This window comes from Talpa europaea (assembly GCF_964194135.1).
Source record: "Talpa europaea genome assembly, chromosome: 6".
NCBI lineage: Eukaryota > Metazoa > Chordata > Mammalia > Eulipotyphla > Talpidae > Talpa > Talpa europaea.
In genome coordinates, this window is record NC_140072.1 from 5690776 (window position 1) to 5704213 (window position 13438).

Below are 13438 nucleotides of genomic sequence, written 5' to 3' on the forward strand. Positions count from 1 at the left end.
GTTATTCTTTGTAGCATCAAACAAAGGATTTTCCTCACCCATCAATGGACAAAAGAGAAATTTACACTCAGCAGTTGGGAGTTTCCCTGTAGGCTCAGGTTTCTGCTCTGACCACAGCCTATTAGGAGGATGGACTGGAGCACAGGAGTTGAAACAGAAAAGAGAAATTCTCACAATGCCACACACAGTTATTCCACGACTTTTAAAAAGCCACTTGACTTCACCTACCTTTGAATGGAAACCTTTATTACCAGCTTAGTATGAGCAAGTCTAAAATGAGCCTCGCTTCTGTTAGAGATAAGCCATAGACTGTTTAGAGAACAGGATTCCCAGTAAGGGCCTGTTCTTCCGAGGCTGTCACTGTAGCCGGAGAACAAGAAGAGTTGCTTACATTTGAGTAGTGCTTGATCAGTGATTACGAGGCTGTTTCTAGAACGCTTGGGAAGGCTGTTTACAATGCAGATTCCAAGCCTGAATCCTGAGATTAAGTTTCAGTAAACCTGGGTTCAAGTCTGGGAAAGTGCATTTCCATCATCCTGGGGGACCATCCGGAGACCCCTGCCTATCACACAGCAACCCTCTCACCTAGGAGCTGACTGAGTTCACGTGCCAGGTGATGAAGCACTCAGCTGGGTGAAAGTAGAAACAAAGAAGATCCCATGATCGCTCACCAAATAAAACAGAGCCCGCTGTTCTTGCATGATTAAGTTGGAAGGGGTAACCATTGAGATCACCTGTGTATAAATCCCACGCTCAACAAATGGATTAAGATTTGAACTAGATCTGGAACTTTCCTTAAGCAGTTCTCTAAAAAAAAATTTATTTATGCCTATAAGAACTGGGGTACAGGCCAGAGATGTTGGGGGTGGGGTGAGAAGATTCACCAGAGTGAAACCTCACAGAGTGGGGACCGGAAGAGGCGGATCGACTGAAACACACTGCTGAGGGGAGCAGCAGGCGAGACCGGAGAGGTCTGCTGCACCCCATGGGCAGCTCCCTGGCGGACAGGAGATTGAACCCATGATTAGAGGCCATGGGCAGCTTCACAGTGCTGTGCTCAACCCCCTGCACCACCAGGGAGGCCCCAAGTAGTTCTTTTTCTATTGAGGAAGAAAGAGAAGAAACTCAAAGAAGGACGACATTTAGGTGGTGTGCGCTTTGTCACCCCTGACATATCTCAGGGGCAATATTTACAGGGCCCTGCGGTGGCATAAAAGACAGTCCCAACTAGACTGGGTAAGGAACGGACGCGTGGAGGGGCTGGTGCTAGAGGGGGCTCCACTTATCGAGTAGAAGCTAAATGAGGAAGCAGGGAAAGACGCTGAAGACAGAATCAGTGACCCCCGGCTCTGCAGTCACCAGTTGGGTTTAGCTCCCTTCTTTCCCAGGCCTCAGACAGGTCATTGTGTGCCCAAATATATCTGCCTTATATTTCAAGGGGGAGCACTCGGAGCATTTACTCCCCCGTGAAATTGCGGGAAAACTTTACTTTGGCAAGGGAGGGGATGGAAGGGAGATTTCAAAAGTTGCATATGAGATGTTTAAATTTTGGGCACTTCTTTCAAAGCCTTGACAATATTTTATGTTTACATCCTCCTCTAGAATGTTGGGAAACTTCTTTTTTTTTAAAGATTTATTTATTTACTTGTTTGTTTATTTATGTATTTATACAAGCACTGGGTACAGTCAGAAGCGCGGGAGGGTGAGAGAATTCACCAGAGCCAGAGCGGGGAGCAGAGCAGGCAGAAGGACCGAAGTACACTGCTGAGGGGAGCAGCGGGCGGCAGGAGAGGTCTGCGCGCCATGTGGGACCCTCCTCCCGTGTCCGGGGAGCAGCCGGGGATCGAACCGCTGTTGCAGAGACTGCGGGCAGCTTCGCAACCCAGCGCTCAACCGCTGCGCCACCAGGGAGGCCCATGTTGGGAAACTTCTAAACAGGGGCAGCTGGCCTGCTCTGTCGGTGGGAGCAGCACGGAACAGGACAGGACAGGGCACAGCAACCCAGGCAATTGTGCCGTAAACGTGCACACAGTTTGATCTTGGGATGAAGAGAGGTTTTTTTTGTTGTTGCTGTTGTTTTTAAAAAAGCTGTTCAGTGTCAAGTTCTGAGCAAAGTCAAGTTCCAATGTGCTCTTCTCAAACGGCAACAAGGAAGTCTTCAGATACCCCCTCCCTGAAGTCCGGGTTATAACCAGACCAATAAGTCCCTCCTTGATCTCTGAAGTCACTGGTTTAGTTCTCGACTTCAGGGTCAATAGAAGTTGTCTGTTGTTCACAGCAAGTATGAAGAAGGTCACCACAACCTGTGGCCAGGTCCAAGGTCAGCAACTTGTACACTTGCATTCTCACAAATTGTCCATGGACAGCAGCCCAGTTTCCAAAAAGACCGTTGCAGGTCAAATGCACAAAGGGGTTGTCTGAAAACCATTTTATCCAGCAGTACTTGCTAAGCATCTAATTTGATAAATCACTGTATTTGGAGTGTGGGGGACAGACAGAGACTTTCCAGAAAGCAACTGAATTGGAGACTTTGCAGTTCAAAAATTGACTACCAGAAAGGGTCATAACATGAGCCGGTTCTCATGCAACCCTGGGTCAATCAGGCAGCCTTTCTGGGACTCCAGTCTTCTCATCTGATGAAACAAGATTTCCTCTGGTTAAAGACGGGCCCTGGGGTCCCACAGACTCTGAATGCATCGCCGGCACTGGACTCTGGGCCTCAGTTCCCTCATGTGTTATGACTCCCCGAGAGAGGCAGGAAGATTAAATCACCTAAATGATTTAAATCTCTCAGCATAAAGCCCCGCCACCTGCAAGCGGGCAACCCATGTCACCCCTGTCATTTTTGTCACTGCTGGTGGAGCCCACGGAACAGCCCCCCATACAAAGGCCCCCCCATACAAAGGCCCCCCATACAAAGTCCTGCCCAGGGCAGCCCTCCAGGCTTTCACTTCTAGCAGAGTTTGCACCAGCTACCACGGGGGCGCGAGAGGTGGAGCCCACGTCTCCCTGGGAAAGGGAGCAGGCTGCAGAGAAAGGCTACTGGACCCCCGTCGTCCTGCAAGCAGCACCAACCTCTGGCCCTTTTTAAGAGATGAACACTACGCCCTTTTTAAACTGTTGATCTTGAAATGCCCGCACGTATGAAAGTCATCTTTCCGCATCCAGTCCCAGAGCACATTCATTAACTGTCCATCCAGAGGAGCAATCATTAGTTGCTGCGGGCACCCTGCTCCAACAAACCCGAATAAAACCCCCTTAGCAAAGGCAGGTCCGGGGCTTGCAAAACCCCTATTGTGTCTTTCAGTAAACCGGAGGCCAGCTCCCGGGTTGGGGCACGGCAAGGGCTTGCCCAGGACGCAGACGTGCCAGCCGCTTTTGGCACCGCGCTCCGTTTAAACCTGGCGCCAGGGGCGGACCCGCAGCTTCCCAAGTGCCGAAGGAGACGAGCCCAAAGAGGTGGGAGCAATTTCATAGGCGTCGAGGCGGGGCAGGAAAAGGTCTGCGGGCCCAGGATTATGATCCCGGAGCCATCAAGAATCGAGGTTCCCGGAGTCCTGGCCCCGGGTGGCCCGCAGTGTCCGGGGTGCCCTGGGGTTCGTTTCTTCGCCCCAGACTCGGCGTCCCTGCCGAGCTCCGCGCGCCCTGGACACACACGCGGGCGGGCAGCGCTCAGCGACCATCGGCTCCACGCGGCCGGGGGGCGCGGGGGGCCGCGCGCGGCGCCCGGGGCTCGCTCCTCGCCCACGCTCCCGGCCGGGCTCCCGGGGGCGGCGCGCGCGGGGGCGCGGGGCGGCGAGGCGGGCGGGGCGCACGGTGGGGACCGCCCCTGCGCCCGCCCCTCCGCGCCGGAGACTGACAGGGCAGGGGCGCGCGCCCCACCAATGAGGGCGTCCCGGGGCGGGCCCTGGAGCCGGCGGCTCCGGCTACTTAGCGTCCCCGGCTGGGCTGAGGGAACCCAGAGCGGAGTCCGGCTCGCGCAGGTGGAGCAGGCGCCCCGGCCAGCCCCGATCCGCCGGCTCCGGGCACCCGCGCCGGCCCGCGCGGGGCACAGCCGCGCCGCAGCCCCGCGCCGCCCGGACCGCTCGCCCCGCCGCCCCGCAGCACCCATGGGGACCTGGAGACTTTAAAGGAGTTTGGGGTTTCGGGAGCAGGGAAATCTCGGGTACGGAGAAGCGGCTTCCTTCTGCCTTGGAAACGGTTTTTTTTTTTTCCTTTCTCTTCGTCCGATTGCCTGGACCCTACGCCGGGTAGGAGGGAGCGGGGTCTTCGGGTTGACAGTGGACCTCCCCACGCGCCCACACCTCGCCCCACACCCCGCACGGCTCCCCCAGCCTTCCCTTGCCTCCCGGCCTCTTTGTTCGGTTATTTTAGACAGAGCAGCCTCGCCCTCACGCAGCCGGCCGGCGGCCCCGCTGGGGCGAGGCAGGAGAAGCCCGGGGCAGAGCGCACCTGCCGCGTGGGCAGGTGTGCCGGGCGCGCGGGTGTCCCTACCTGGGAGCGCCGAGGCGCGGGGCCGCGATCCGGCTGGAGCGCGGGTTCTGAGCGTGTCGTGGCGAAGGGGTGTCGTGGTGTGTGTGTGACATTGTTACACCGGTGCACTGGCCTGTCTGTGTCTGGACAAGTGTGCAAAGATTCGCGGGTGCCAGCGAGCGCCCGCGAACGCGCCCGGCTGTCTTTGTGAGAAGCTGCGCCTCGGCGAGGCGTGCGCCCCAGTGCAGAACCCGGGGTGGGCTGGCGCCAGCGGGGACAGGAACGGGAGCCCAGCTCGCGAAATTCTGGGCCTCCGGTGTCGCTTCTTCCCCCCAGAGCACCCCTCCGTCTCTTCTGGGGGCCCTTCTCCTAAGCCGCCACAGTGCGCGCCGCGGGTGCGCCCCGCCGGGACCCCGCGAGCCCTCCCGCCGCCGGCGATCCCCCTTCGGGAGTTGGACGCGGGGCTCGGAGAACATCGGAGTCTTTGGGCGTCCGCTCGCGCCCCCCCGGGCTGGCCGCTCCTGCGCGCCTCGGGCCCCGGGGAGCCTCGGGGAGCCTCGGGGGGGGGGCTGTCGGCGGGCGCAGGCGACTCCAGCGCGGGCGCGTGGGCCGGCGGGGGTGGGGCTGGGGGTGTCCGGGGGGCAGCGCGCGTCCTGGGAGCGGAGCGAGATTCTGATGGTGTTTGTGCCGCTGCGCCCGCAGATCCCCGCTCCAGGCCCTCGCCGCGCCGCATCATTGATGGGCAACCAACTGGACCGCATCACCCACCTCAACTACAGCGAGCTGCCCACCGGGGACCCGTCGGGGATCGAGAAGGACGAGCTGCGGGTCGGGGTCGCCTACTTCTTCTCGGATGAGGAGGAGGACCTGGACGAGCGCGGCCAGCCCGACAAGTTTGGCGTGAAGGCCCCGCCGGGCTGCGCGCCCTGCCCGGAGAGCCCCGGCCGCCACCACCACCACCTGCTGCACCAGCTGGTCCTCAACGAGACTCAGTTCTCAGCCTTCCGAGGCCAGGAATGCATCTTCTCCAAAGTGAGCGGCGGCCCGCAGGGCGCCGACCTGAGCGTCTACGCGGTGACCGCGCTGCCGACCCTCTGCGCGCCCGGAGACCTGCTGGAGCTGCTGTGGCTGCAGCCCGCGCCGGAGCCGCCCGCGCCCGCCCCGCACTGGGCCGTCTACGTGGGCGGCGGGCAGATCATCCACCTGCACCAGGGCGAGATCCGCCAGGACAGCCTGTACGAGGCGGGCGCGGCCAACGTGGGCCGGGTGGTGAATAGCTGGTACCGCTACCGCCCGCTGCTGGCCGAGCTGGTGGTGCAGAACGCCTGCGGCCACCTGGGCCTCAAGAGCGAGGAGATCTGCTGGACGAACTCGGAGAGCTTCGCCGCCTGGTGCCGCTTCGGCAAGCGGGAGTTCAAGGCGGGCGGGGAGGTGCCGGCGGGCACGCAGCCCCCGCAGCAGCAGTACTATCTCAAGGTGCACCTGGGGGAGAACAAGGTGCACACGGCCCGCTTCCACAGCCTGGAGGACCTCATCCGCGAGAAGCGCCGCATCGACGCCAGCGGCCGCCTGCGCGTGCTCCAGGAGCTCGCCGACCTCGACCTGGTGGACGACAAGGAGTAGCCGCCGCCCCGGGGCCGCAGCCCCGCCGGCCGCCCCGCGCCCGCCCCGCGCCCGCGCCCTGCCCCGCGCCCGGGCCGCCCCGGCGGCCACTCTGCCCCTCCCGCCCCCCGCGCGCGGCCGCCGGCGCGGCCAGGGCCGGGGCTGCACCCCGCACCCCGCACCCCGCCGGCCAGGGACTGGAGGTCTCAGGAACTGGCTCCCCCACCGCAGGCAGCTGCGCGCGCCGGGCCGAGCCCCCCCGGGGCTGGCCTGGGTGTTGGGAGACCCAGCGAGCGCCGCCCCCTTGAGTGTTAAGGGGGGAAGGAGATGCGCACGGGAGCAGGGACGCGGCCTCCCCAAGTCCCTGCTCCGAGACCGTCAGCGGACAGAGAACCTCCCCTGGTCTAGAACCGGGCCGTCACCCCCCGCGCCAGCCGGCATCCACGGGCCGAGCCGAGGTGAGAATTGAGCTTGTCAGGGCGCAGGTGAGCCCCTGTTCGGATGGGTCCCCAGATCGCAGGATTTCCAGGAAACCGAGCTGCCCCTTAGACGCTTGTGAGTGATTCCACAAGAGAGCGCATGGGGCTCCCGGGACTCTGCAGCTCTCCAGCCCCAGGTCTCTCCACAGCGCATTCCAGGCCCCGGCTAAGCCAGATACTCTTTGCTTCCCGGTCTTTTTACCCAGGGGAGCAAACGCTCCCCGCACCCGCTTCTGCCCGGGAGCCTCCCTCCTGGCAGCAGGAAAGCCCTCCAGGTCCCAGGAGGAAAATGGCGCAGACAATTTTGGTTCAGAGCCAGCCTGGCCCGGAGCGCAGGAAGTCACCTGGCGTCTGGGAACTTGAGTTTGTACTGAAAGGCGCTTGCTGTTCTTAACCCTAGATTGCTCCCTTCTTGGGCTGCATTTATTAAAAAAAAAAAAAAAAGTCACATTGGTTAAGTCACAAGGGGTTCAGGGGTTGGAGGAGAAAGACATGGCTGTACTGCAGAGACCAGCATTATTGCAACACCATAGCCAGTCTGTTGAGTTTGGCTTTTCCTAACACAGAAATCTGAGAAGGTGGGGAAGTGGAAATAAAGTTTTAAAAATGAAAGAGCAGATTTCCAGCTATGTCAACAAAACCTACCGTGTTGATGTTTTTATTGACCATTTTAGCAACATGCTAATAAAATTTCAAATTGAAATTTTTATTTTCATGGCTTTAATCCATGACAGTTTAAATACTGGGGGCCATTAAGAGTGGATTTAGCTAAGAGCTTAGCTAACATTGCCTTTTCACTCTATTTTTCTCGAATCTTATGAGAATTCTGTTTTTTGAAGATTGTAGTTATTATTACTGTTATTATTTGGCTTCTCAGCGGCCATCCTGGTCATGGTGGAGTTGTTAATCAGTGTGTATTTTGTACTGAATTTCTGTCAGGTAAGGGGCTGCTTTGGTGGAAATTGCTAGCAGGCTCCCTGAGATTTCCTTTCTCCATCTTGTAGACCTTTGCCACTTCACCTTTGCATTTCTATTTTTCTTCCTCCACCCCTGATCTCCTTTAAAAAATGAATCTCAAGTTGGTGGCTTTTTCCTTCTCTTCAGCCAGTCCTACAATTCATCCCTGAGCACCAGACAGGACTGAAAGGATCAGGACAAACATATTTTTCCAATTAAGACTGTTTGAAAGCCCTTCCTTGGGCAAGGATTTACAAGCTGTTCTCCTTTGCTGCAGCCCCAGCCTGACGGATGGCTACCTGGTTCCTTAGGCCCTGCACCCCTCCAGCATCTATGTCCCCTCCAGGGAATTTGTCCAATAATGGGGTTTAGCTAATGGTCACAAGCGATTGCCCACTGACAGCTGTGATTGAGTTGAACAGCAAATGTTATGGCCAAAGCCAATTTCTAGGCATTTCCCCCCCCCCAAAAAAAAATGCAATAAAAGCTAGTCAAGGTTAGCAGAGACTGGAAATGCCTTTTTCATGGTAAATGATTCATTTTTGTTTTGGTTTATTTATTTATTTATTTATTTATTTTTTTTTTTGTTTTCAGCCCGGATTCATGCCCTGATCTTGAATCAAAAGGTCAGATCAATGAAATAAGAACTAGAGTATTTTTCTTAAGCCTACGGAGTGAATTATTTTTAAAAAATGTTTACATGCATATGCTTTCTTTCAGCACATACAACAGCAAAACTTTTGTAATAACTAACTTACCTGTGCATGTATGGAAACTGAAAGTCATTTATTTCCCTGACTTATTACTCTTCCTAATAACAACTGGCAGTCCATAAACTCAAATTCTTTATTGTATCTACACACTCCACCTTCTTTCCTGTGTCCTTCTACTGTATCTCGGCTCTCTGCTGTATTAAATAGCATCCTAAACACTTGTGCCAACAGGACTCCTTCTTGACAGCTCCTGTGTCTCCCTCCTGTCACTCAGAGGGTGGGATTCAGCAAAAGAAATGAATCTGTCTCCATCACACCTAACCCTAAACTGGATTTCCACGCATGGCACATAATCACATTTTTCTCTTGCTAAGAGGGTCTCTAACAGGGGAATGAAGTATCAGCTTTCGAGGTGCTGAGACTACACAGGCAATAAAAATAAGAGTTTGTCCGTCAAAGTAGCGCTCATCTCTCTGTTGGCCTATCCAGGACTGGGCTGATGGTAATACTTCTGCTAGCTTACAATAATAAAACACTTCTTACAAGGGGAACTTGAAAGACATGTACGGTTTTATATTCCTGTTGGCCAATGCTACTAACAACCAGTGGTAGAATAATTCTGATCACAGTGCATCATGGAGAGGATATTAAGAAGATATTATTTGACAGCTTTGTCTTGAAAGACAGGCATAGTTTTAAAGTGTTATTAATGATGAGAGTGAAACCAAGAAGGGGGAAGTTCCCTTTGAAAATGGCACAGACACACTTGGATATCACCAATGAATATAAGATCTCTGGATTTTATCAGAGTTCTAGAAAGTAGGGCCAAAGCATTCTTCCCATAGACATTTTAATCCGTGTGGGGGTGAGTTTGGTTTGGTTATTTTCAAGAACATGGGCTTCGTGATAATGTTCATCATGTCCACGTGGCTTAGCCTGACTTTATCAGTTCACCGGTGGGAAGAAAGCGGTCCCTAACCTCATTCTATCTCTGCTTTCAGAGGGTAATTCTGAAAAGTGAATGACTTTAAAAAAAAAAAGTATTTGCTATACATTTTGTTATTAACGAGAACTGGGGTGGAGGAGCAAGACATGGGGTCTGCCATACTTGGAACAAAACCAGCCCTGAAGCATCATTATTTCCAAAGTGCATTCCTTCATTTAAAAATTATGTAGCAGTTACAAATATTGCAGTTATTTTTTAAAGAAACTAAAAGTATGTCAATGAGACAAATATGTACAATTCCTCAACATTTATTAATTTAAATCCTTGTCATTACCCTACTATATTAAAAGAAAGAGATACAGATAGCCACTTGTAGTCCAAAAAACAAAACAAAACAACATTTGGCCAAATTAGGACATAAAACACAAAAGTAGCTGTTATACCTTTTTTGCTAGATTTTTATCATTTTGGTGTTTCTCTTCCTCTTTGTGTCAAGTTTCCATGGTGAACACTTTTGTTTGAACAACGATTTTTTTTTTTGAAAAACATAATCTTGATGTTTACAAGTTAATGAATTCCCAGAATAATCTGTATATCCTACAATCTTCAAGCATTACTTTATTGATTGTGTTTTGTGTGTACTGCAATATCCCTGAGAGTTCACTGTCTTAGTTCTCTAATAAATGGAGCAGGGTCAACTTCAGTGAAATCAGTACTAATTACACAAAAATAATTGAGCAACCTAATTCCTTTTATCCATAGTATCTCTGCAAAGCTTTTTGCTTTCTCTTTTTTAAACAAATGAAGAGAATGTAGCAAGTTCACCTTTCACAGAAGATTCGCCACAAATGGCTGCAGTGAAAAGTACAGGCCTTCAGTTTTCAAAAACATTGAGAATATATTTAGAAAATGTTTGTCTGTGACCCAAATTGATTTGTTTACAAATCCTAACTAATGGCAGAATAGATAGAAAAGCTATAGGTAGGTAGGTATGTAGATAGATGACAGATGAATAGATAGATAGATAGATAGATAGATAGATAGATAGATAGATAGATAATAAATATGTAGGTAGATATAGATGATATTTTGGTAGATAATAGAGATACATATGCATGTATATATACAAACATGTACACACATCTACTTTTCACTGCAGACATGTGGCGAATCATCTGTGAAAGGTGAACTTGCTATGTTCTCATCAGATAGACAGACAGACGTGCATTCAGACTCTGAAATCAAAAAAGAGACTAACTCAGAGAGAAGAAAAAGCGCCAGGAGTTATAATAGCTAATGAGTAAGTGGAACAGCAAGGCAGCTGTGACTAAAACTAAGTATAAACAAAAAGAAACCGTGGGAGTCGCAGTTACTTGTAGTTGCAATTTTACAGGAATACCCTCCTTGCTTCTCTGAGAAGACATAAGATTCAAAGGAAAATGGCAACGATTAGGAATTGAAAAATAAGATGCAAGTTGAAGTGGGAAGGTGACGCAATGGTAAACTGAGTCAACCACTCACCCCCCCCCCAACAAGGAACACCTGTTCCCCATCCTATCTGAAGACAGTGCAGCTAAGATCTTATTTTCCAACCATTTCATAATTCACAAAATCTTGATTTCATAACTCGAAGGTGGTATGTTTACCTCATTTGAATGTGTAACACAAGAGCGAGGTATTTGATTATGCTGGGGGAAAAGGCAAACTGTCCTTCCCTACCCTCAAGGCACAGGGTGAGTTTTGTGATAACATTCTTTGAGAACTTGCGGTGAGCTTTCATCTCTGATGGCTGGTAGCACATGGCACATAGTAGGTGTGCAATCAGTAGAAGAGTACAGCACCTTTCCTCTGCAAGGCTTCTCAGTGCTACTTGTCACAAGAAAATCCAGAAATGTCAACACCAGCCTGTCTGTAAAAGCAAAGCTACATTTCTCTAACTGAAATTGGCAGGGTTTTCTACCTCAAAAGGCTCCTGGGAATATAATTTATGAGACTTAAGGTTGAATTCAGCTAAAAGGTAAGAAAAGAAGAAACCATCAAAGAACCCAAAGAGAAAATGCTCTTGTCATTTGGCCCAAAAGGGGAAAGCAAGCTAATAATTCTGGCAATAACCTCTCACAACTTCACCTCTCATTTACCTCAAGGAAAGATGTTTCTCACATGAAATCACAAAATTATGCCTTCAGAAGGAAACTTATTATTGAAGCTCTTGCTAAATTTTTCTTTGGTGACAGAGGGAAGAGCTAAGATAATGTGAGCTTAACTCCCTGGGAAAATTAGATTTGAAGGAGTTTGGTCTTGGGTGGTTTTCTAAGTACATATTACTCATTTATGTATTAAAATATCCAAATAATTGCTATGCCATTGGCTCTTACAACCCAATTATTTTTTATGTGTACATAAGTTCTGAACTTAATTTTGTCCAAAGGGGAGAGACTTGTAAATTGTTAGGTTTGAACAGAATGAATGTTTGAAATGTCAAGCACAAAATAGATGCTTCACAAGTTAGTTTGAGCTACAGTTAGTATTTTAAAAGTCAGATAAAGATCATATAAGACTATAGCTTATACACTTCCTTGGGGAAATTCTTGCCATTAATATGGGATACAGATGTAGTGTTCTATTTATGCCTCATTAGGAAACTGAAGGGCTCCTTCATTCTAAGTATTCTGATATTTGCTCTAGGAAATGTTATTACTCTAAATCCAAATAATTTTTCCTCTAATAATTCTGCAATATGTCAGCTCTTTGCCCAGTGCCAAGCTCATGTTTTCAGACTTCAGATTCTCCTGGAGAATGAGCAGATCGGGGGGAGATCATGATGACAGTGACTTTGGAACATCACCCCAAATCTCACTGCATGTGCCCTTATTTCATGCTTCTTTACACTTCTAGGGGAAGTATCTTTCCAGGGTTGGAGTCTGAAAGAGGCAAGTCTCAAGGGTAAGGTTGCTAAATTTAACAAGTAAAAATACAGACTGCTAATTCTGTTCAATAAACAAGAAATCATCACTTTCGTATAAATATACCCCATGCAATATCTGGGGCACACTTATACTAAACTTGTTTATCTGAAATTCAACTAAAACTGCATATCCAGTTTGTTATCTGGCAGCCCTACTCAGGGGGAATCTTACCATCTCTAATAAGCTACAGACCTCTGATTTTTTTCTGGTCAGATTGTGCCTGGGTCTTTTAAGACTGGATTCAGATTCAGTCCCAGAATGAGCATCTATACAATCCAGGAGACTCCTCAGAAGTATAAGTTCAGAGAACCCCAGTGATTAAGAGAGCTGTTGTTGTATTATGCGTATTTCATATGTCTCAAATCTTGGCTCTTTTGATTATATTAAATAGGTTGTGATGTCTATTATCTGGGGGTACAATACATTCTCAGAGATCCTCAGAAACACTCTATGCCTCTGTTTTTAATCCCTTCTGCTATTTATCCCAGTGTGGGACCTTGCTTCATACCTGGATATTCCACAGAGTACTCACCTCTCTATCCCTCCAGCTCCTCTAGCCAAACATCTTGGCCATAGTGATCTTTCCAAATACAGAACCATCACTCACAAGATAAAGACCAACCTCCTAATGGGGCAGTCAGATCTGACCCGTCAATGACAAAGCATTTTATTGAACATGTAGTTTTCATTCATGCCTCCCTGACTTTCTACATCCTCTCATTCACCCAACTGCCTTTCTTCATTCCTGAGCAGAAAGCCCTTTGACCTCCATCCTTCACAGAGCCTACCTCCACGCTCCCCTAGCCTGGCCTCAGTAATTTTCTTCTGTGTGTTCCCACCGAGTTTGTTTCTACTTTCTGTAGACTCACTCCCTCTCCATATATAGTGTTGAATTCTGTCTGCCCCTAGACTGAGATTTTTTAGGGAAAGCCTTGACTTACTCATTTTTGCAGCTGCCAAGTCTAGTAGGTGTGATAAGCATTCAGTGAGAATCTACCAAATGAACAGGACAAGGATCTGAGTTTGACTTCTCCATAAATATGTGAGACATATAAACCATGATCTCTCTCTCTCTCAAACAAATCATAGTAGGAAAGGAGTGAAAGGGTTTCCATTTCTATCTGATTCTCCCTAAGAACCATACAGTAAGAGACGTTTCTGTTAAGGAAATAAGCTGGAATTATGAAGAATCTACATTGTATTACTACACAGCAAATGATGAGAGATTAGCCACATGGAGTTTAAAAGTTTTCTTTGCCCTGGTTTTACTGGCACAAATATTTCTTCATGAATGAACGTTAT

The 13438-nt window shown here is 50.1% G+C and overlaps 1 protein-coding gene across 1 annotated transcript; it reads left to right on the forward strand.

Moving 5' to 3' along the window:
- Positions 1–5211: 5211 nt before the first annotated feature.
- On the forward strand, positions 5212–6096 carry LRATD1 (LRAT domain containing 1; the record flags this gene model as incomplete). Its single annotated transcript, XM_084234512.1, has 1 exon — positions 5212–6096. One exon carries the CDS (start codon positions 5212–5214, stop codon positions 6094–6096), a length of 885 nt encoding a protein of 294 aa, XP_084090638.1.
- Positions 6097–13438: the final 7342 nt, after the last annotated feature.